General features: G+C 45.8%; 1 protein-coding gene across 1 annotated transcript in view; it reads right to left on the bottom strand.

Annotated features, from left to right (window-relative positions):
• Positions 1-1,648: 1,648 nt before the first annotated feature.
• The window catches only part of LOC140460598 (uncharacterized), a 44,471-nt gene continuing 21,506 nt past the window's right edge, over positions 1,649-24,613 (bottom strand). The window contains exons 2-3 of the mRNA XM_072555213.1: positions 24,210-24,215; positions 1,649-2,702 (exon numbers count right to left, since the gene is read on the bottom strand). Coding sequence (XP_072411314.1) covers positions 1,907-2,702; positions 24,210-24,215 — 802 coding nt within the window. The 3' untranslated portion in view covers positions 1,649-1,906. The remainder of the gene's footprint in view (positions 2,703-24,209; positions 24,216-24,613) is intronic.

Below are 24,613 nucleotides of genomic sequence, written 5' to 3'. Positions count from 1 at the left end.
AGCTATGAGAAATATGAAGTAAGGGAGTGGGTCTGGGTGGCAATGGTGCTAAATGCCTTCTTAACCATCCAGTCTACCAGTTCTTTGCAGGTTGCATCACTATGTATCTGAACCCTCTTACGTCTCTGTTTTAACTATACAAGCCCTGTCCTTCCTCGTTTTAGCAAAATGCAACCCCTTGCTTTTATTACCTCTCTCATATACGCACACCCTAACACTCTCACACACTCACAGATTTATACTCCATCACACTCAACCAAGCATGCACACACTCTTACATGCACTCTCACATACAAACTCACATGCGCACACACACACACCTCTATGGAGTGAATTTTTATTGGCAGAATTATATTTGCAGATACTTTCAATTTTGCTCACAAAGCACACAATCTACAAGCAGTCAATCCATGTAATATTTTATATATTCCTACGTTAAAAACAGAACGAGTCTGATTCAAGATTGGGATACTGACAGACTCGAACCTCACAACTTTAATGTATTGTGGGAGCTGAGATGTCACTTTTTTTAAAAATATAAAACCATAAGTCATCTCAAGAACATGACTTAGATGTTGTTCTTGGAGTAACATATGAATGAACCGAAACCTGCAACCAATTCTAAACGATATCAGTTGCATGACACTGTGAATTTTGCTATAAGATCTACGTCTTATGATCCTGCTCCACAGCTACCTGTGGAAGGAGCAGCGCTCTGAAAGCTAGTGCTTCCAAATAACCTGTTGGACTATAACCTGGTCTGGTGTGATTTTTAACTTTATCCACCCCAGTGGTTTCTAGTGGACACAGCGCATACCTCCCAGTAAACTTTACAATGCCAATGAAACAACACAGTACCTGCACTCCTGAAAAATTTACAATTTCTAATGATACTAGCTACCCATTCACTGCTCCATCTGATACACAACATTGCAAACTTAGTGCAGGAGGCTGAAAGAAATGAACAGCTTCAAAACAAAAATCCTCTTGGAGCTCAAAACTTTGAATGAGAGTCTGAGCCCACGGTAAGTTCAGGTAATCTTTATTGTGACCCAACTTTGTTAAAGCTTCAGATCCTCCTTAGGCGACTGACTGTGTGGAGTTTGCACGTTCTCCGTGTCTGCGTGGGTTTCCACCGGGTGCTCCGGTTTCCTCCCACAGTCCAAAGATGTGCAGGTCAGGTGAATTGGCCATGCTAAATTGCCCGTAGTGTTAGGTAAGGGGTAGATGTAGATGTAGGGGTATGGGTGGGTTACGCTTCGGCGGGGCGGTGTGGACTTGTTGGGCCGAAGGGCCTGTTTCCACACGAAGTAATCTAATCTAATCTAATCTAAAAAGGTGTAGAAAAAGTAGCTGCTTTTTAAACAGCTCAAGGTCAAAGCACACATACTCCTCACTCCCCCATCCTACCTCACTTTCTTTACTATTGGTCATCACCGAGTTGTCCCTTTGTAATTGGATCCTTGGTACAGCCGTAACCTGGAGAAAGTATTGCCTCACTCAGCAATTTCAACCCATACCCTGTCTCCTAGTAAGTTTCTCCCTGCTCATCTGCCAGGGGCTGAGTGTGTGGGGGGGGGGGGGGGGGGAGGGGGGGGGGGAAAGAGGGGAGGTGCTGGGCAGTGTAGTGTTAACCACACAGCTGTGGATCGGGAGTCACGTGTAGGATAGACCAGGTAAAGGATGCAGCTGGGTGACTGAATGAATCCTTTCCCACAATGGCAGTTTCCTTCCCTAAAAAAAGAGTATGCGTGAATCAGATAGGACCCCCACCCTAAAAACGGTTTCATCATCAGATTCTGAACTGCAGATTTCTGACAGAATTCCAATTCCGTGATCTTGCCATGGCTGGATTCAAACTCAGGAGTCCCCGGAACTGGGTTGATAGTCCAGTCCCTAATGGCACTCAGTTGTTGCTCCTCCAATCACCCTGTGATGGCACGTGAACTCGTTGGTGCCTCCGCAGGTGGGAGGAGCGGGTGAAGGCCTTTCCACACTCTGTGCAGCTGAAAGGCTTCTCCCCAGTGTGGATCCGCTGGTGGGTCTGGAGATTGGAGGAATCGCTGAACCCATTCCTGCACTCAGGGCAGCTGAAGGGCCACTCCCCTGTGTGAACCCTCTGGTGTCTCAGCAGGATGGAGGAATTGCTGAAGGCCTTCCCGCACTCTGTGCAGGGGAATGGCCTCTCTCTCATATGGATCTGCCGGTGGGTCAGCAGAGTGGTGGAATTGCTGAAGGCCTTCCTGCACTCGGGGCAGCTGAAGGGCTTCTCCCCAGTGTGGAGACGCTGGTGCTTCCACAAGTTGCTCACCTGACTAAATCCCTTCCCGCACTTGGGGCAGGTGAAAGGCCTCGCCCCTGTGTGGACCCGCTGGTGAGTCAGCAGGTGGGAGGAATTGCTGAAGGCCTTCCCACACTCGGGGCAGCTGAAGGGCCTCTCCCCCGTGTGGACCCGCCAGTGGGTCAGCAGGTCAGAGGAATGTCTGAATGCCTTCTTGCACTCGGAGCAAGAAAACGGCCTCTCACCAGTGTGGAGTCGCTTGTGGGTCTGGAGGTTGAAGGAATTGCTGAAGGCCTTCCCGCACTCGGGACATGGGAACGGCCTCTCCCCTGTATGGACCCGCTGGTGAGTCCGCAGGGCAGAGGCCTGGGTAAAGCCCTTCCCACACTCAGGGCAGCTGAAGGGCCTCTCTCCGGTGTGACTGCGCCGATGAGTCTCCAGGGCAGATGGGACACAGAAGCCTTTCCCGCAGTCACCACACTTCCATGGTTTCTCCACAGGGCGGGATTCCTCAGATTTCTCCACGACCGAAGCTTCAGCCGCACACAAATGCGTGTAGAGCCCCTTCGCACCGTGATTTCCTCTTAACAGGCGGTATAGCTGTTAAACTCTCCACACTCAGTGCACTGCAACAGTAGGTCTCTCATCCAGTCCCACTGATACTGGAAATGTACTCAAACAGGAACCAAAAAGCTTTGCTCCTTCTCACAGAATCACAGTAAAAAATCGTTGTGGTCCTGATGGATTGAGTGACCGTCAGACATTGACACCAAAGTGAAGACTGCTGACTCTGGAGAGTCACTGTCAAAAAGTACGGCACTGGAAAAGCTCAGCAGATCAGGCAGCATCCGAGGAGCAGGAGAGTTGACGTTACAGTTAATTTTGAAACTTCTGTCTTCAGATCTTCAAATGCTGTAAAAAGAGAATATTAAGTCATCACTGTCAGTTCTGCTTTTTGCAGAACATTCTTTTCTTTTATTATTCCACAAAACATAAAGCGTCATCCCATTCTCTCTCTCTCCCCCTCTGTTCTCACTCCACTTTAAGTAATTCTCCTGAAGGTGCTGATTCAGGATTTTACAAGTGCAGAAAAGCAAAAACGTCAAGGCTTATCTCTCTGAAACTCCACCTGAAAGTTAATATCTTTCACGTCATTGGCATAATGCTGAGAGTGAGCAGGTCTGATTTGGAAAGCAAAATAAAGTGTGCCAATTCAGGATGAGCCTGCAATGCAGCTTCTTGAGGAACAACCTCAAGAAATGGTTAATGTCCCCGGGAAGGGAAGCATAATGAGACTTCAAGGTATTAACAACGACACCAGAGAGAGAAACAGAACATACAGACGTGGCAAACGTTACTGGAAAGCCAGAATCATAGAGATATACACACAGAAACAGACATAGGCATTTAAGTCAAACTATTCTGTGCTGACCAGATATCCTAAATTAATCTAGTGACATTTGCCAGCACGTGTTCCCTGGCCCTCTGAACCGTTCGTTTTGATACACCCGTGCAGATGCCTTTTAAATGATACCAGCCTCCATACTTTCTCTGGCAGGTCATTCCATACACACATTCACACCCGACCAAACCTTGTGAAAAAATTGCCTCCTTAGGTCTCTTTTAAATCTCCACGCCCCCTCCCACGCCGCCCTCACCCTAAACCAATCACCCTCTAGTTCTGGACTCCCCCACCCAAAGGAAAAGACCATGTCTATTTACCCTATCCATGCTCCTTATGATTTTATAAAAGTCTATAAAGTTACCCCTAAGATTCTGGCGCGGGCTGGGGAAAACAGCCCCACCCTATCCTTCCGTCCCTCCTCACCCGGACAATTAAGGCACATACCTGAGTTTGCAGAGTCTGCTCCCTCCCTGGATTCACTCCAGTTGCTACCAGTGAACAGATTTTCTCCCTCTTAGATTGAACAGTTGCTCAGCGAAAGGGTTTTACTCTGAAACGAGCAGAGCCACTTCCGCGTTGTGACGTCATCGATGGGTCGATGCGGGAAAAGGAGAGACAGGAAGGGGAGGGGCGAACAGCGAGGAGGGGGCGGAGCGATAGGGCGGAGAGACGATTGGGGTCAGGGGCGGGGCGACAGAGTGAAGCGAGAGGCGGGTACGGAGGCGGAGTGCGGCCGGGACAGTGGGAGGAGCAAGTGTCGAGCGACGGCCCACGAGATAGGGCGTGACGAAACAAAGGGGCGGGGCGAACGGCGGCTCCGCACTGCGCCTGCTCCGAATTGACGAACCGCACTGTTCTGCACAGTTTGCAAAAATCCTTTCCCGTCAGACAATCCGCACAATGTAGAAGCAGGTCACCCGGCCCAATGAGACCACACCGACCCTCTGAAGGGTAACCCATCCACATCCATTCCCTTTCCTCTCCTGCCCGATATTTATCCCCCGAATAGACCTCACCTGCACATATCTAGGCACTATGGGTAATTTAACATGGTGAATCCACCCTAATCTGCACATCCCTGGACCATGTGGGGAAATTTAGCATGGCCAATCCACCCTCACCCATCACAGATTAACTACTCTCCGGGAAAAACAGCTCCTCCTAAACTCTACCTTAAATCTACTCCCCCTAATTTTATGGCCGAGTCTCATCCACCAACAGAAACTACTAGACAAGGCAGGGAGCTGGTGGGCGTGCGTCTGGATGGCATGCTCTTCAGAGGGGTTGAATGGCCTACTTCCACACTGTGGAGATTGAATGATTTATTGCAGTCATGTTTGCCCCGGATCTCAGCGCGCAGAACCTCCCACCTTCCACCAAATCAAAAGACAAGTCCCACCCTGCCCTCTCGTATGTGTGTTATCTGTCTGCTTAATCGTTTCCAGTGAATACGGCCCAAACCCCGCTGCTGTCAGTAAACTTTAAAATGCTCAGGAAACAATGTAACGAGGACATGCCGCAACCCAAAGGACTAGCCACGCTACCATACATCAGGAGCATTTCTGAACTGACAGCCAGACTACTGCGACCACTAGGACTCATAACAGCACACAAACCAACAGCCACGCTCAGACAACAACTCACCAGAATGAAGGACCCGATACCCAACATGAGCAAAACTAATCTAGTGTACAAAAATCCCATGCAAGGTCTGCACAAAACACTACATAGGACAAATAGGAAGACAGTTAACGATCCGTATACACGAACACCAACTAGCCACGAAACGACACAACCAGCTATCCTTAGTAGCCACACACACAGACGACAAGCAACATGACTTCGACTGGGACAACACTACCATTATAGGGCAAGCCAAATAAAGAACAGCCAGGGAATTCCTAGAGGCATGGCATTCATCCACAGACTCTACCAACAAACACATCGACCTGGACCCAATATACCGGCCACTACAGCGGACAGCTGGAAATGACAACTGAAAGCGGCAGAGACAGGCCGCTATAAATGCCGGAGGAAACAGCACAGAAGCACTTCACAGGAGGCTCCCAAGCACTGAGGATGTCACCTAGACAGGGGACGAAACGTTTGCAAGACAAATTCCCAGCTCGGCGAACAGAACCACAACAATGAGCACCCGAGCTACAAATCTTCTCCCAAACTTTGAAAACAATGTAATACCTGAGGTACTGAAAACCGTAAGGTTTCTAATGATAACAGTGACTGATTCACTCCTTCTGATGTACAGCAGTGGAAATACAATGTTGGAGGCTGAAAGAAATGAGCAGTTTAAAACAAGAACCCACCTAACCCTTCACTTAGCACCCCACTCAGCAAACTGTACTTACTGCCGGTAAAGCACTTCATCCCCACAGTGCAATGAATTCCCACTTTCCACTAAAATTCTGGATGTACTCATTCACTCAGTTGCTGTCCCACAAATTAAAGATTTCACTGTAACTTGTTCTGTGCAACGAACCAGAATTGATCAGGGACCTCGAAGTGAAGAAGCCATTGAGAAGTAGTGACCATAATACAATACGCTTCAATCTGCAATTTGAGAGGGAAAGGGTACAATCAGAAGTGACAGTATTTCTGTTGAATAAAGGGAACCATGGAGCTATGAGGGAGGAGCTGGCCAAAGTTCAATAGTGCAATACCTTGGCAGGGATGACAGTGGAGGAACAATGGCAGATATTTCTGTGTATAATGCAGAAGATTCTGGATCAGTTCATTCCAAAAAGGAAGAAAGATCCTAGGAGGAGGCATGGGTGGCCGTGGCTGATGAGGGAAGTTAAGAAACATATAAAGTTAAAAGAGAAAAAGTATAACATAGCAAAGATAAGTGGGAAAACGGGGGATTGGGAAGCTTTTAAAGAACAACAGAGGATTACTAAGAAGGAAATACGCAGAGAAAAAATGAGGTACGAAGGTAAACTGGCCAAAAATATAAAGGAGGATAGTAAAGCTTTTTTAGGTATTTGAAAGGCAAAAAAATGGTTAAGACTAAAATTGGGGGCATGGGTGGCCGTGGCTGATGAGGGAAGTTAAGAAACATATAAAGTTAAAAGAGAAAAAGTATAACATAGCAAAGATAAGTGGGAAAACGGGGGATTGGGAAGCTTTTAAAGAACAACAGAGGATTACTAAGAAGGAAATACGCAGAGAAAAAATGAGGTACGAAGGTAAACTGGCCAAAAATATAAAGGAGGATAGTAAAGCTTTTTTAGGTATTTGAAAGGCAAAAAAATGGTTAAGACTAAAATTGGGCCCTTGAAGAAAGGGGAATATATTACGAGGAACAAAGAAATGGCAGAAGAATTGAATTGGTACTTCAGATCTGTGTTCACTGGGGAAGACACAAGCAATCTCCCTGAAGTAACAGTGGCTGAAGGACCTGAACTTAAGGGAATTTATATTTACCAGGAATTGGTGTTGGAGAGACTGTTAGGTCTGAAGGTTGATAAGTCCCCGGGGCCTGATGGTCTACATCCCAGGGTACTGAAGGAGGTGGCTCCAGAAATCGTGAATGCGTTGGCGATTATATTCCAGAGTTCGATAGATTCAGGATCAGTTCCTGCGGATTGGAGGGTGGCTAGTTTTGAATCATTTTTAAGAAAGGTGGGAGAGAGAAAACAGGAAATTATAGAGCAGTTAGTCTGACCTCAGTGGTGGGAAAGATGCTGGAGTGTATTATAGGGGATGAAATTACGACACATCTGGATAGTAGTAACAGAATAGGTCAGAGTCAGCATGGATTTATGAAGGGTAAGTCATGCTTGACTAATCTTCTGGAATCTGTTGAGGATGTAACTCTGAAGATGGATGGGGGAGATCCAGTAGATGTAGTGTGCCTGGGCTTTCAGAAAGCTTTTGATAAAGTCCCACATAGGAGGTTATTGAGCAACATTAGGGCACATGCTATTGAGGGAAAAGTACTAACTTGGATTGAAAGTTAGTTAGTTGGCTGACAGGAAACAAAGAGTAGTGATAAATGGCTCCATTTTGAAATGGCAGGCAGTGACCAGTGGGGTACCGCAGGGATCAGTGCTGGGACTGCAGCTTTTTACAATATATATTAATGATATAGAAGATGGTATGAGTAATAACATTAGCAAATTTGCTGATGATACAAAGCTGGGTGGCAGGGTGAATTGCGAGGAGGATGTTAGGAGATTACAGGGTGACCTGGACAGGTTAGGTGAGTGGTCAGATGCATGGCAGATGCAGTTTAATGTGGATAAATGTATAGTTATCCACTTTGGTGGCAAGAACAGGAAGGCAGATTACTATCTAAATGGAATCAATTTACGTCAAGGGGCAGTACAAAGAGATCTGGGTGTTCTTGTACACCAGTCAATGAAGGTAAGCATGCAGGTACAGCAGGTAGTGAAGAAGGCTAATAGCATGCTGGCCTTCATAACAAGAGGAATTGAGTATAGAAGCAAAGAGGTCACACAGCATTGCCCTTTAATGTGAAGGGCCACTGCTTGTCACTGCCCACTCGGGTGTTTCCTTCCTTTTGGAGATTGGATCAGTGTGTGACTGTGCCTCTGTGTGTGTGTACGTGCAAGAGAAAAAAAAATAGAAGCAAAGAGGTGCTTCTGCCGCTGTACAGGGCCCTGGTGAGACCACACCTGGAGTACTGTGTGCAGTTCTGGTCTCCAAATTTGAGGAAAGACATTCTGGCTATTGAGGGAGTGCAGCGTAGGTTCACAAAGTCAATTCCTTGAATGGCGGGACTACCTAACGCTGAAAGGTTGGAACAACTGGGCTGATATACCCTTGAGTTTAGAAGGGATCTGATTGAGACATATAAGATTATTAATGGATTGGACACTCTGGAGGCAGGAAACATGTTTCCGCTGATGGGTGAGTGCCGAACCAGAGGACACAGCTTAAAAATACGGGGTAGACTATTGAGGACAGAGATGAGGAGAAACTTCTTCACCCAGAGTGTGGTGGCCTTGTGGAATGCTCTGCCCCAGAGGGCAGTGGAGTCCCAGTCTCTGGATTCATTTAAGAAAGAGTTGGATAGAGCTCTCAATGATAGTGGAATCAAGGTTTATGGAGCTAAGGCAGGAACAGGATACTGATTAAGGATGATCAGCCATGATCATATTGAAAGGTGGTGCAGGCTCGAAGGGCAGAATGGCCTACTCATGCATCTATTGACTATTGCTCCCAGTAAGGGCAAAACATCTTTGAAATGTGCTCTGAAAGTGCGCTGACTCTACTGCTTTCAGCAAAGCTGATTAGAGTTACAAAGCATGAAAACAAACCCTTCGGCCCAGCTTGTCATGCCAACCAAATATTCTAAATTAACCTAGTCGCATTTGGCCCAAATCCCTCTAAATCCTTCCTATTTATGTACCTATCCAGATGCCTTTTAAATGTTGTCATTATCTGGTAGTTTGTTACACACGTGCACCATCCTCTGCACGAAAACCTTGCCGGTCACGTCCCTTTTAAAACATTCCCCTTTCACCTCAAACATATGCTCTCTAGATTTGGACTCCCCTACCCTGGGGAAAAGTGCTTGGGTATTTACCCTATCCATGCCCCTCTTAAACATCTATAAGATCACCCCATAGCCTCCAATTCTCCAGGGAAAATATCGCTGGCCTCTTCAGCCTCTCACTATAGGTCACAAGCATGGCAACAGCCTTGTATATCTTCTCCAACCACTTCCAAAGTTTCACAATCTCTTTGCTATAGCAGGGGGAGACCAGAACTGAACACAGTATTCTAAAAGTGGCCTAAACAATGTCTTATACAACTGCAAAATACAGCACCTCTCATTTTTCTAAATTAAACTCCATCTGCCACTCATCGGCCCATTGGCCCACCTGAACAAATCTAATTTATAATGAACTCTCTTTCCTCTCTTATTCCCTAGAAGCTGAAAATCTCCATCCCACATACTCTCTTTCCATTTGCCGAAACTAATCCCTGCTGTACCTCATCCTGAAGGGTCTGCTTCATGCTGACTAACAGCCCACATTCAGGAGAGATCTAATTGAAACACAGAGAATACTGAATGGCCTGGATACAGTGGACGTTGGGAAGATGTTTCCGTTGGTATTAGAGACTCGGGCCCGAGGGCACAGCTTCAGAGTAAAGAGAAGGCCTTTTAGAACATAGATAAACATAAAACTCTTCAGTCAGATAGTGGTGAATCTATGAAATTCATTGCCACAGAAGGTTACAGAGGCTAGGTCACTGAGTATATTTAAGACTGAGACATATGTTCTTGAGTGCCAAGGGGATAGAAGGTTATGGAGAGAAAGCAAGAGAATGGGATTGAGAAACCTATGAGCCACAATTGAATGGTATGAGCAGACTTGATGGGCTGAATGGCCTACTCTCTGCTCCTATGTCTTATAGTCTCTTGCTGTCCTGGACACAGAGTGAGAACTGGGAACAGGAGTCAGCCATTTGGTTTTTTGAGCCTGCATAAGCATTGAACAGATCATAATGGATATGAATCTAACTACATCAAAGTGGATAGGCTGGGACTTTTTCACTGGAGCACAGCAGGCTGCGAGGTGACCTTATAGAGGTTTATAAAATCATGAAGGATATAGATGAGGTGAACGGTGGGTCTTCTTTCTCTAGGGTGGTTTCAAGATTAGGGAGCAAAGTTTGACAGTGAGTGGAGAAAGATTTTAAAAAGACATGAGGGGCACCAGTTTGTTTTAAAAAACACAGAGCGTGGTTTGTGTGTGGAATAAATGTCCAGAGGAAGGATGCAGGTACCGTAACAACGTTTCAAAGAAATTTGGACAAGTCCATGAATAGGAAATGTTTGGAGGGATATGGGCCAAACACAGGCAGCTGGGACTAATTTAGTTTGAAAACATAGTCAGCATGGACTAGTTGGACTGAAACTGCTCTAAAACCATTTCCTTGCCTTCCCCCATAAACATCCACTTATTTGTTGTTCAAAAATCAGACAAACTCAGCCTTGAATACATTCAATGACCCCGAAACTGCAGGAAGACATCCCACTTCTGAACTCAATTCCTCTTGTTAAAATACCACTTGCCTTGCTGATTGCTTGCTGCACCTTTCTGACAACTGGTATTGACTGGTTTCAATTACATTCACACATCATTCCTGGTGAAGGGCTCATGCCCAAAACGTCAACTCTCCTACTCCTTGAATGCTGCCTGACCTGCTGTGCATTTCCAGTGCCACACGTTTCGACTCTGATCTCCAGCATCTGCAGTCCTCACTTTCTCCACATCCCAATACATCACCATTTAAACTATACACCTCCTCTGTTTTTTTTTCACAGCAGAGGCTATAATTTTACATTTTGGTACTGCATTTGACACGTGTTTGCCAATTGTGGACTTCTCTACATCGGGGAGACTTGGAAAACAGCATCGTGCCTGGGCCCGCAGAGGCCAACCGGACCTCCCAGTCACCAGCCATTTTAATTCCCCTTCCCACTCCCTTTCTGACATAACCATCTTTGGCCTCCTCCCTTACCACGATGAATCAAACTGCAAATTGGAGGAACAACATTTCATCTTCCGCCCGGGCTGCATAGAGTTGGGAGACTCAACATTGGGGAACTCAATTTCAAATAAGCTCTCTATCTTTCTAGCTCCTCCTCCTCCCTGCCATCAACCAGATTCATTCCTCTCATTGATGGCGGCTAGAGGGTGGGGCTGGGGAGAACAGAAAGAGAATGGACGGGGGCTGGGAGAATAGAGAGAATGGACAGGGGCTGGGTGGAGCTGTGGAGAACAGAGAGAGAGAATGGACGGGGGAGCAGTGCGTAAGGGAGAGGAGAAGGACTTGGGGGGGGAGAGAAAGGCCTGCAGGGCAGAGCGTGGGGGACCCAGAGAATGGGGGGAAGGGTCTGAGAGGGAGAAAGTGGAGGTAGAGTGTTGGGGGGGGGCAGGAGAGAGAATGGTGTGGGGTGCAGAATGTGAGGAGAGAGAGAATGGATGGGGGCAGAGGATGGATGGAGAGAGAGAATGAGTGGCAAGGAGAGGGTGGGGGCGGTGGAAGAATGGGCAGCAGAGAGTTGGTGGAGAGACAGAATAGACAGGGAACAGAGAGATGGAGAGCAGAGGGTGAGGGGAGAGAGGGAGGATAGATGGGGTCAGAGGGCGGAGAGAGGGAAATGGACATGGGGCATTGTGGGTGGCAGAGTGGAAATGGACAGGAGGAGCTGTGGATGGACAGGGGGTGCTAAGGGGGGGGGGGGGGGGGACGGAAAGGAGGTGCTGTGGGTAGCAAGAAGGGAATAAGTGACCTCAAGGACGATCTTTTTATGCAGAGGGTGGTGTGTGTGTGTGTGTGTGTGTGTGTGTGTATGTAAAATAAGCTGCCAGGGAAGTGGTGGAGATAGGTACAATTACAATATTTAAAAGGCATCTGGGAGGGATATGGGCCAAATGCTGGAACTTGGGACTGGGTCAGCTTGGGACATCTGGTCAGCATGGATGAGTTCAACCAAAGGACCTGTTTCCATGCAGTGTGTCTCTAGATATCTATAACTCTATGATTTGAAACCAGACCTTTTTACTGATAATCTTCCTGCCGGACTTTTGTAGTGCACCCAGTTTCAGGAGATTTGTGGTGGGTATAATTGGCACATGTCTCCTATCATGGGAATTCTGGAAAATATAAAAGGGCTGTTAAAAGTACTTCAACTTTGGGAACACTGGGCCTTGTGGAAGCAGGGCATTTGACAAACCTTTTCAGAGAAATTTCCTCCAACTGGTGGACTATCGACAGTTTTCCCACGGAACATTACACAGATATTAAGAATGTTCCCTTCTGTAAAACATTTTCCTGAAAAATGCAGAAGAATTCAACTTGCTAATGTGAAACAAATGTTACAGAGAAAGGAAACTGCCAAGATCAAAAGGCTACGAATGTCAACATTTATCAGATTGTTTCGAGAACAGAAAAATCTGAACTGGAGACACCCTAAAGAGGGTTGTGTCATACCTATTCCTTCAATTAGTTTTGTATGTCTTAATTGTTAAGTCATACCTAGCACATGGAAAGATGGCTATGGTTTGTGGAGGTCAGTCATCTCGGCTTCAGGACAACTCTGCAGGAGTTCATAGACCAAACCATCTTCATCAATGACCTTCCTCCATCATAAGTTCAGAAGTGGAGATGTTGCAACAATTGCAGATGTTCAGCACTATAAACAACTCCTCATAAACTGAAGCAGTTCAGTTTGAAATGCTACAAGATCTTAACCATATCCAATGGGCTGATGAGTGGCAAGTAACATGAATGCCATGCAAATGTCACACAATGACTCATCCCCAAAAGAGATAATTTGACCGCGGACCTGTTATATCAACAATGTCACTGTCACTAAGTACCCCACGATCAACAGCCTTGGGGTTTACCATTGAACAGAAACTCAACTAGATGAACCATACATACACAGTGGCTACAAGAGCAGGTCAGAGGCCAGAAATACTGCAGTGAGTAACTCACCTCCTGACTCTCCAAAACGTGTTCCAATTTCTAAAAGCCACAAGTCAGCAGTGTAATGGAATACTCCCCACTAGCTTGGATGGGTTGCAGCTTCAACTGTATTTGAAACGCTTCATACCATCCAGGTCAATGTTGCCTGCTTACTTGGTACCATATCCACTGTTCAGAAGCAGTAGTGTGTAGTATCTACAAGACGCACTGCAAAAAATTACCAAAGCACCTTACAAATTGCCTTTCAAACTAACAACCACTTCCATCTAGAAGGACCAGGAAAACAGATACATGGGAACACAACCTCTTGCAAGTACCCCTCCAAGCAACTCAAATCTTGACTTGGAAATGTATTACTTTTCATTCAGTGTCACTGGTCCAAATCCTGGAATTCCTTCCCTCAAGACATTGTGGGTCACCGTCCAGGATGTGGACTGCAAAGGTTCAAGAAGGCAGCTCACCATCACATTGTCAAGAACCAAATGCTGGCCAGCCAGCGACGCCCATGTACCAGAAATAGATTTTAATAAATTATTGAAACAGCGGGTTGGAATCTGCAAACTAAAGAAAATCAACGTTAAGAAGGGTCAGATGAAGAGCATTGATTCGGTGCTTATTTGAGAACAGATAAAGAGTGATTATACTGACACTGACTTGGAACTAGAGTTTAGAGTTAAACACCTGTAGTGTTCCACTCAATGCATAAATCTAAAATCGCTGAAAGATTTGCCCCTGACGTGTACTTCATTAACACATGAATAGGACAATTAAGAAGGCATATGGGATACTGGATTTCATGACATTAATGGCGCCTTCAATTCCCACGATCCCATGCGATCGAGAAACCTCTCTATGGGGCCCTGGCAGTGCGCATGCGTGCGGTGAGTGTGAGCGAAATGGCGCCGGCGGCTGAAGGAACAAGAACAGAAATCGCTGGAAAAGCTGAGCAGGTCCGGCAGCGCCTGTCGAGAGAAATCGAGGAGGTGTTTCGGGTCCAGTGATCCTTCAAAACAGGAACAGGTTTCAGAAACATCCCGGGGAGAGGAGACAGTGAGACAGGTTAGGATTGGGAACCGCGGGAGGAGGGAGACTGGGGAGTTTATAAACTCCTCGGGGGAGGCCTGAGGCCGTGAATAAAACCTCCCCAGGCCCACTTCACCGGCGAAGGAGCTCTCGTGTTGCCCGGGCAACTGAGCGCCATCATTGTAAGGATAAGGCGCATGTTGACTTGGGGCGGGGAGCGCGGGCGGCCATCTTGGTGAGGGCACCATCAGTCGTCATTTCCGGGAGAGAAATGACAGTTGGTGTCATTCAACTAGAATTTCCTCATTTCACTCAGAGACCTGTCCCTGAGCTTGGTCTGTGTGGCCTTAAGACAGGAAAAGGGAGAGAGAGAGAGATCTAGAATGACACGAAGGCGGACTGTGAATTTGAGGTGAATGAATCTGATCATTTGTGGCGCTGGGTACTTCCAAGATCGCAGTGGCCAGGAGAGCATTGATGTGTTGATGTTATTTTCAGTTTGTAGACAGGAGAAAAGAGAACGCCAGGAGTGGAGGAAAGACATGATGAAGATAGATGTGAAATTCAATACAGGAGGAGGGTTAACTTGAGCCAGCACCGTCCCATATCCCTCCAAACCCTTCCTATTCATATACCCATCCAGATGCCTTTTAAATGTTGGAATTACACTAGCATCCTCCACTTCCTCCGGCAGCTCATTCCATACACTTACCACTCTCTGCATGAAAAAGTTGCCCCTTAGTTCTCCTTTAAATCTTTCCCCTCTCATCCTAAACCAATGTTCTGTCGTTATCGACTCCCCCACCCCAGAGAGAAGACTTTGTCTATTTATTCTATCCGTGCACCTCATCATTTTATAAACCTTTATAAAGTCACCCCTCAGTGTTCGACTCTCCGCAGAAAACCACCAGACTGTTTAACTTCTCCCTCTAGCTCAAATCCCTCAACATTGGCATCATCCTTGTAAATCTTTTCTGAACCCTTTCAAGGTTCATACATCCTTCTGATAGGAAGGAGACCAGAATTGCATGCAATATTCCAAAAGTGACCGAACCAATGTCATGTACACCTGCAACATGACCTCCCAACTCCTGTATCAATATTCTGACTGATAAAGGAAAGCATACCAAACACATTCTTCACTATCCTATCTATCTGCAACACTACTTTCAAGGAGCTTTGAACCTGCACTCCAAGGTCACTTTGTTCAGCAACACTCCATAGGACCTTACCATTAAATAGTTCTGCTAAGATCAGCTCAAGATTTGCCGGGATTTGTAAACTTTTAATCCTATCAATTGCCCCAACACCATTTCCCCACAACTACTCATTTCCTTCAGTTCTCCTCTCAGTGGACCATGTGTTCCCCAACATTTTGGGGATGTTACCTGTGTCCTCCTTTGTGATGATAGAAGCAACATATGTGGTTAATTGGTCTGCCATCTCTTTGTTCCACATGAGAACTTTGCCTGTTCTAGTTGTTATTGTTTTCTCTAATTTTTTTTTGTCTTCACATACCTATTTTCCCCTTTTGATCAATCCTTTTGTTGAAACCTGAACTGCTCCCAGTCTTCAGATCTGGTACTTTATTTTTAGCCAATTTGTACGCCACTCCTTTGGATCTCGTCCTATCCATCATGTCCCGTGTTAGCCGTGGCTGTGCCACCTTCTGTGTTTTATTTTTTCAGACAGGAATGGCCAACTGTTGCAGTTCCTCCAGGTGCTCTATAAATGTTTGTCATTTCTTTCAATAATGTTCCTCATTTGTTGTGGCCTGTTTGTGCCTCTGCCGTTGTAATTTCCTTGCTTTCGATTTAAGTCCCCAGTCTCAGAATCACCTCTGTTCCTCTCCATTTTAATGGAAAGTTCTCTCCCTTGGTTCTTCACTCTTCTGCAAGAGACCTCTTACAGCTAAATGCCAATTATTCCCTTCTCATGAAGAAATTAATATTTTGGAATTAAATTGCCATTGTTCAGCAGAACCATAGCCACTTTTGGAATGTTGTGTGCTGTTCTGGTCTCAGTCCTATCAGAAGGATGTTGTGAAACTTGAAAGGGTTCAGAAAGGATATACAAGGGTGTTGCCAGGGTTGGAGGGTTTGAGTGATAGGGAGAGGCCAAGCAGACTGGGGCTGTTTCCCCCTTGTGCGCTGGAGGCTGAAGTTGATAAAATCATGAGAGGCATGGATAGGGTAAATAGTCAAGGTCTTTTCCTTGAGATGGGATACTCCAGAATGTAAGGGTAATAGGTTAAGGGTGGGGTGGGGAAGGGAAGGTTTAAAAGGGATATAAGGGGCAACTTTTTCATTCAGAGGGTGGTGTGTGTAAGGAACAAGCTGCGAGAGGAAGTGGTGGGGGCTGGTACAATCACAACATTTAAAAGGCATCTGGATGGGTATATGAATAGGAAGGCGTTAAAGGAGTATAGGCCAAGTGCTGGCAAATAGGCCTAGATTGATTCTGGATATCTGGTCGGCATGTTCACTTTCTCTCTGGTGTCGGTGTCAATACCTTGATGTCTTGTTTTCTCCCCCTTCCTGGGGACGTTAACCATTTCGTGTCTCATTGTTCGTCAAGAAGCTGCATTGCAGGTTCACCCTGAATTGACAGTTTTTGCTTCCCAAACTCAGACCTGCTCACTCTCAGCAGTATTCCAGTGTTGGGAAAGAAACTAACTTTCAGGTGGAGCTATCCAAAATTCAGAGAGATGTCAGTCTTGACATTTTTGCTTTTCTGCCCCTGTAAGATCCTGAATCAGCACCTTCAGGAGAATTAGAGTGGAGTGAGAACAGAGGGGGAGTGAGAGTGAGAGTGGGATGATGCTTTCAATTTTGTGGAATAACAAAAGAAAAGAACGTTCTGCAGAAAGTAGAATTGCTTGTTCTGAATTTCTACCCTGCACTGACAGTGATGACTTTTGTAATTTTTTTTTTACAGAGTATTTGAAGATCTGAAGACAGAAGTTTCAAAATCAACAGATGAAGGGCTTATGCTTGAATCATCGACTCTCCTGCTCTTTGGAAGCTGCCTGACCTGCTGTGCTTTTCCTGCACCGCACTTTTCGACACTGAGTGTCCAGTGTCTGCAGTCCTCACTTTGATGTCAATGTCTGACAGTCACTCAATCCATTGGGAACACAACAATTTTCGACTGTGATTCTGTGAGAAGGAGCAAAGCTTTTCGGTTCCTGCTTCTATATGTTTTCAGAATCAGTGGGACTGGATGAGAGACCGTATGGTTGCAGTGCACGGAGTGTGGAGCCAGAAATAGTTGTATGACCTGGAAAGAGGAATTCATGGCAGGGAGGGGCTCTACACATGTTTGTGCGCAGCTGAAGTTTTGGCCATGGAGAAACCTGAGGGATCCTGTCCCGTAGAGAAACCATGTCAGTGTGGTGACTGTGGGAAAAGTTTCCATTTCCCGTCTGCCCTGGAGACTCATCGGTGCACTCACACCGGGGAGAGGCCATTCCCCTGCGCAGAGTGCGGTAAGGCCTTCAGCATTTCCCCTGACCTGCTGAAGCACCAACGGGTCCACACAGGGGAGAGACCCTTCAGCTGTCCCAAATGCGGGAAGGGCTTTACCCAGGCCTCCAGCCTGCTGACCCACCAGCAGGTCCACACTGGAGAAAGGTTGTTCCTTTGCACCGAGTGCAGGAAGGCCTTCAGCAATTCCTCAGCCCTGCTGAGGCACCAGCGGGTCCACACGGGGGAGAGGCCCTTCAGCTGCCCCGAGTGCGGGAAAGCCTTCAGCAATTCCTCCGACAGGCTAAAGCACCAGTGGGTCCACACGGGGGAGAAGCCCCTCAGCTGCCCTGAGTGTGGGAAGGGCTTTACCCACGCCTCCACCTTGCTGACCCACCGGCGGGTCCACACCAGGGAGAGGCCCTTCACCTGCCCCGAGTGCGGGAAAGCCTTCACCAATTCGTCCGACAGACTGAAGCACCAGTGGTTCCACACAGCGGAGAGACCCTTCAGCTGCCCTGAATGTGGGAAGGGCTTTACACAAGCCTCCACCCTGCTGGCCCACCAGCGGGTCCACACTGGGGAGTGGCCATTCACCTGCTCTCAGTGTGGGAAGGGATTCACCCGCTCTTCCCACCTGCAGAGGCACCAGCGAGTTCACATGCCATGGCAGGGGGATTGAAGGAGCAATGGCAGAGTCCCATTATTGACTGGACCTCTGGGTTTGAATCCCGTCGTGGCAGATGGCGGAATTGGAAGTCGGTCAGAAGTCTGGAGTTCGGAATCTAACGATGAAACCATTTTTGGGAGCGGGGGCATGAGAACCCCCATCTGATTCACTCATGTCCTTTTTAGGAAAGGAAACTGCCATGTGGGAAAGGGTTCATTCAGTCGTCCCATCCTTTACCCGGGCTGGCCTACATGTGACTCCAGACCCATAGCAGTGTGGTCGACTCCCCCACCTGCGGAAATGAACAGGGAGAAACTTACTTGGATACAGGGTCTGGGTTGAAATTGCTGAGTGAGGCAATACTTCCTCCGGGTTAAGGCTGTACCAAGGATCCAATTCCAAAGGGATAACTTGGTGCTGACTAATAGTAAAGAAAGTTGGGGGTGGGAGGACTGTGTACTCTTTGACCTTGAGCTGTTTTTTTAGAAAGAAGCTACTTTTTCTACGCCTTTTTGCTCTGGGGATCTGAAGCTGTAATAAAGTTGGGTCTTGATAAAGTTTCCGGAACTTACTGCCGGGCTCAGACTTTCATTGAAAGCTTTGAGCTCCAAGAGGTTTTTGTGTTAAAGCTGCTCATTTCTTTCATCTTCCTGCACGAAGTTTCCAATGTCATGTATCAGATGGAGCAGTGAATGAGTAGCTAGTATCGTTAGAAATTGTAAATTTTCCATGAGTGCAGGTCCTGCACCATTCCCTCAGCATTGTAAAGTTTCCTGGCAGCACCGGGAGGTGGGGGCTGCCTTCACTCGAAATGATATGGAGGAGCCAGAGATGGACTGGGTTGGATCAAGTTCAAAAATCACACATCAGGTTATCATGGTTTATTTGGAACCACTAGCTTTCGGAGCGCTGCTCCTTCATCAGGAAGCTGTGGAGCAGGATCATAAGACAGAATTTATAGCAAAAGATCACAGTATAGTGCAACTGATCGGATATATTGAACAAACCTAGATTGTTGTGAAGTCTTTTGTCTTTTAGAATAGGTTGCAAATTTTAGTTCATTAATGTGTAAATCCCAGAAAGTCTTTGAAGTCAGATTCTCGAGATGACTTAAGGTTTTATATAAATAGGTTTCATCTCAGTTCAGACAACAATGAAATGTGTGAGGTTCGAGTCTGTCTGTATCCCAATCTTGAATCAGACTGGTTCTATTTCCAAAGGAGGAATTTACAAATATTACATGTATCAACTGCCTGCAGGTTGTGTGCTTTTTGATCAAAATTGAATGTATCTGCAAATGCAAATGCAAATTCACCCCATAGACCTGTGTGTGCATGCATGAGAGAGTGTGTGTGCATGAGAGCGCGTGTGTCTGTTTGCGTAGGTGCTAATGTCTCCTCTGAAACGGTGAGGTGCTTCCATTGTCCTGTTCTGGGAGCAATGCTCTTGCTGGTGCCTCTCTGTCTGACCTGTCCTTTGTGTGGCTTTGGTATTGCTGGGTTGTGAAACTGCCCTCAGGGCTTTGGGATAGCTGTGGTATTCTGTCATTGTTAGTGGGTACTTGAGGTGTACAGGTATTCCCTTGTCTGCAAGTGCTGTCGAGTTTCACTTGTCAGCCTGCTTGGTCCCTGCTAAGGCATTCTGGGTGTTTTGGTACAGTTTGGCCAATTTTGCTTTTGTGGGCCTATTGTGGGTTGCCAGGGTGGCAGATCTTTTCCCACATACAATTACCAGGAATACTTGGAATCGTGAGAAGGATTTAAGTGAATCCTCCAGAGATGTTGTATCCCTTGGACTATTCCCAGCAAGTGAATGAACTGTCAAGACTCTTGTAAAGATTCGTGGGAACTCTTGCAGGGATGTAAAGAAAACTAGATTTACAATTTAAGGCCATACATCCCATTCTGCTAAGTTACACCAGTTAATTGGTAATTTTTATTTGTTTAAAAATGTGAAATCTTAATGAAGAGTTCTTCCAGTTAATCACTGGGTATTCAAATTTCTCTTCAGAATTAAAGATCATAACAAAACTGGGTGTCTTTGTGGGATGTTGAATCTGTAGTATGTGCTTGGTAAAATTTGGATGAACAATATTTCAAAGTGAATTTTATCGTGTTAAGTACTAAGACTTTCTGGAGAGGAAAGATTTGCCCTTGTGTGTTTTGCAACACTTAATCAAGGTTAGTTCAATAGAATACGCAGACAAGTTGATACTAGAGTTGAGAGCTATGGCAAAATATCAGAAATAATGCAGGCACTAGCACGGCAATTTAGGGTTAGAAAGTTAGCTAAAGAAATTATAAAAAAAGGGTGGAAAGTTTTGTCAGCTTTTCTTAAAAATAGTTAACAAAATAAGTGTTGGTTCTGCAGAACATGAGTCTGGGGATTTAGTAACAGAGGATAAAGAGATGGCAGATGAATTGAAAAGAGTTTGAATCTGACTTCACTTGAGAGGATACAAGTAACACCCTAGAACTAGCTGTAAACCAGGAATTGAAAGGGAGGGAGGAACTGAAGAAAATTACAATCCCCAGGGAACTAGTACTGAGTAAACTGTTGGAACTCCGAGCTGATAAATCCCGGGTATTTGAAGGAATTCATCCTAGACTCTTAAAGAGAAATTAGGGCGTGAAATAAGACCATAAGACGTAGGAGTGGAAGTAAGGCCATTCGGCCTATCGAGTCCACTCCGCCATTCAATCATGGCTAATAGGCATTTCAACTCCACTTCCCCACATTCTCCCCGTAAGAGTTAATGTATTGGTTTTAATTTTCCAAACCTCATTAGTTTCAGGGGTGGTTTTTTTTTAGATTGGACAAATCCTTTCTTCAAAAAGGGAGACCATTTAACTTAACATATGTAATGGGGAAAATGTTCAAAGCTATTATCAAAGATATTATGACAGAGCACTTGTATAAGTTCAAGGTAATCAGGCAGCGTGAATGTGTTTTTGTCGATGGGCAATAATGTTGTAATAACTTTTTGAAGAACGGCCTGTCCGCACTGCGACTGAGCTGATGAATCTCCAGTGCCCCCAGGGAATGGAATCCCTTCCCTCAGTCCCCACATTTCCCCAAATTCTCCGCAGTTCTGGTGTCCTTTTGGTTCTGTGTTTCCGATGAACAATTTGAAACTGGGATCACACTCAGGAAACGTGTACAGTCACTCCCTCCTGCGAATAGTGTAATGTTTCTTCAGTCTGTGTAACTGGTTAAAGCGCTGCCCAAAGTCAGCTCACGGGGAGACTCTATCAACAAGGGGAAAAGACATACAAAAGTTGAGCAGCGAGACAAAATGCAAAAACAATCAAATGTCGAACCACGGAGAAAAAATATTGTGGCTCTACCCCTTTTTTTCCTATTGGCATTTGGACACTTAAAATCTGTTAGTAACACCAGTATCCCGATAGAGCATACAGCGCATGTTTGCCGGTGTCAGCAACGTCGTACGCATGCTCGCCGGGTGTCAGCAAAATACTGGGCATGCTCTTCGCAGTTCGCACAAAATGGCGCGCGATCTTCGTTTGAGTGACCAATAGGGAGTACTGGAGGACCGGAAGGAGTCTAGTCCTCCTGCTAATCAAAGATACCCCATTGTCTGAATGCGGAAGTTGGACCATGAGTTTCTGAAGATGCTGCTGCTCCTGTTTCTCTGAATGAAGATTGAGCTTCACCCCAGACTGCAATCTCCTTCCTCTGTCCAAAATCTGTGAGTACCGCACTCTCTTTTCTCACCACCTTTTCCATTTTTTTTTCATTCTGGGGTTCAGTTGTTGACTTGCAGCAATGAAAGGAAAGGGAGTGAATCGGGGTGGGGACAGACTCTGGAAACGTTGCTCTACGTCTGTGTCGCAATTGGCAAAATAGACAGGTAGGAGGCTGGAAGAACAGAAGAAGCCAGGTAGCATCAGGAGGTGGAGAAGTCGACGTTTCAGGTGTAACCCTTCTTCAGGATTGGGGATGGGTGCAGATAAAGGGTGTCCTGGGGGCAGGGTGGTGAAGTGGGGACAGGTGAAAGGTCTGACCTGGTTGGTGAATGGGAGAAATAAATCTGGTTAGTGACAAGGAGTGGAAATGAGGGGGAGGGGCTGAGAAGGGAGTCGTTGTTGGGGGGAGGAAGAGATGGGAAGTGAGGTTATTTGAGACTGGAGAACTTAATGTTGAGTCCGCTGGGCTATAGGCTGCCCAGGCGGAAGATGAGGTGTTGTTCCTCCAATTTGCTGTTTGGTTCATTGTGGCAATGGAGAAGGCCTAAGGTAGTCTTTTCAGAAAGGGAGTGGGAAGGGGAATTAAAGTGGGTAGTGACTGTGGACCTGCCTGCAATGCTCAGCAAACCGTTCCCAAGTGTATGCTCAGTCTCCCCAATGTAGAGAAGACCACAATTGGAAACATGAGAAAAAGAGTACAACAATGTGAAGTTGTGAAAAAGAGCAGAAAGGAAGTGTATTATTTAAATGGTGATATACTGAGATGTGGAGAATGTGAGATCTGCAGATACGAGTGATTAGAGTCAGTAAGTGTGGTGCTGGAAAAGCACAGCAGGTCAGACAGCATCTGAGGGGCAGGACAGTTGATATTTCAGGCAAAAGGGAATAGGGAATGATATGTGGATGTAGAACGGGGGTTCAGTGTCTTTCTACACCAGTCACTGCCAGTTGACAGACAGTTGCAGCAAGCAATCAGCAAAGCAAGTGGTATATTAACAAGAGGAATTGAGTTCAGAATTGTGGATGTCTTCCTGCAGTTAGGGGTCATTGAATATATTCAAGGCTGAGTTCATCTGAGTTTTGAGCAACAATAAAGTGGATGTTTATGGGAGAAAGCAAGAAAATCTTTTTAAGACAAGTACAGAACAGTTACAGAGTCATACAGCAAAGAAACAGACCATTCAATCCAACTAGTCCATGTTGAATATATTCACAAACTAATCTAGTCCCACCTGCCAGTGTTTGGCCCATATCCCTCCGAACCTTTCCTATTCATGTAATTAACCAAATGTCTTTTGAAAGTAACGTCACTTCCTCTGGACATTCATTCCACACATGAACTACCGTATTTTAAAAAAAGCTGCCTCAAGTCTTTTCAAAACCTTTCTCCTCTCTCCTTTCAAAATTTGTTGCCTAATCCTGAAACCCCCACCTGAGGGAAATGACACCTGCCATTCACCTCATATATACTTCTCATGATTTTATAAACCTCCTATAAGGTCACTTCTCAACCTCCTGTGCTCCAGTGAAGAAAGTCCCAGCCTATCCACCGAGATGTAGGAAGATTCATATCCAATTATGGTCTGTTCAATGCTGATTCAGGCTCCAAAGACCAAATGGCCAACTCCTGCTCCCAATTCTCACGCTCTGTGTCCAAAGTTAAAAATCAACAACACAGGATTATGGTCCAACAGGTTTATTTGGAATCACTAGCTTTCAGACTGCTGCTCCTTCATCAGGTGGTTGTGAAGAATAAGGTTGTAAGACATTGAATTTATAGCAAAAGTTTACAGTGGGATGTAACTGAAATTATATATTGAAAAAGACCTGGGTTATTGTTAAGTCTCTCCTCTTTTAGAATAACCATGTTGGTTTCAGTTCTTTCATATATAAATAGCAAAACCATTTTTAAACGTTACATTCCCAATTGGTGTCATGTCGTCTCAGATAATGTATTGAAGGTGTGAGTTTCCCTGTGTGAGGCTGTCTGTACCACAATGGTTAGACTGATTCTAATCTTAAAAAATGGATTAACAGACTCTTACTTGGATTCATGCAGTTTGTGTCCAGGACAGCAAGAGACCATCAGATATAGGAGCAGCAATTAGGCCATTCAGCCCATTGGGTTTGCTCATACCATTCAATCGTGGCTGTTAAGTTTCTTATCCACGTTCTCCTGCTTTTTCCCCGTAACCCTCGATCCCCTTGATACTCAAGAACCTATCTATCTCAGTCTTAAATATCCTCAGTGACCTGGCCTCCACAGCTTTCTGTGGCAGTTAATTCCATAGATTCATTACTCTCTGGCTGAAGATGTTTCTCCTTATCTCCAACGTAAAGGGTCTTCCCTTTACTCTCAGACTGTGCCTCGAGCCCTAGTCTCTCCTCCCAATGGATAGATCTTCCCAACGTCCACTCTGTCCAGGTCGTTCAGTATTCTCTATGTTTCAATTAGATCTCCCCTGAGTGTGGGCCTGTTAAACAGCATGAACCAGACCCTTCACGATGAGATACAGCAGGGATTAGGTTCTACAAAGTGAGAAGCGAGGAAGAGTGTGTGGGATGGAGATTTTC

This window comes from Chiloscyllium punctatum, chromosome 36, assembly GCF_047496795.1.
Source record: "Chiloscyllium punctatum isolate Juve2018m chromosome 36, sChiPun1.3, whole genome shotgun sequence".
Lineage (NCBI taxonomy): Eukaryota > Metazoa > Chordata > Chondrichthyes > Orectolobiformes > Hemiscylliidae > Chiloscyllium > Chiloscyllium punctatum.
The sequence above is the reverse complement of the archived record's forward strand: the minus strand, read 5'-3'. Positions and strand labels throughout refer to the sequence as shown.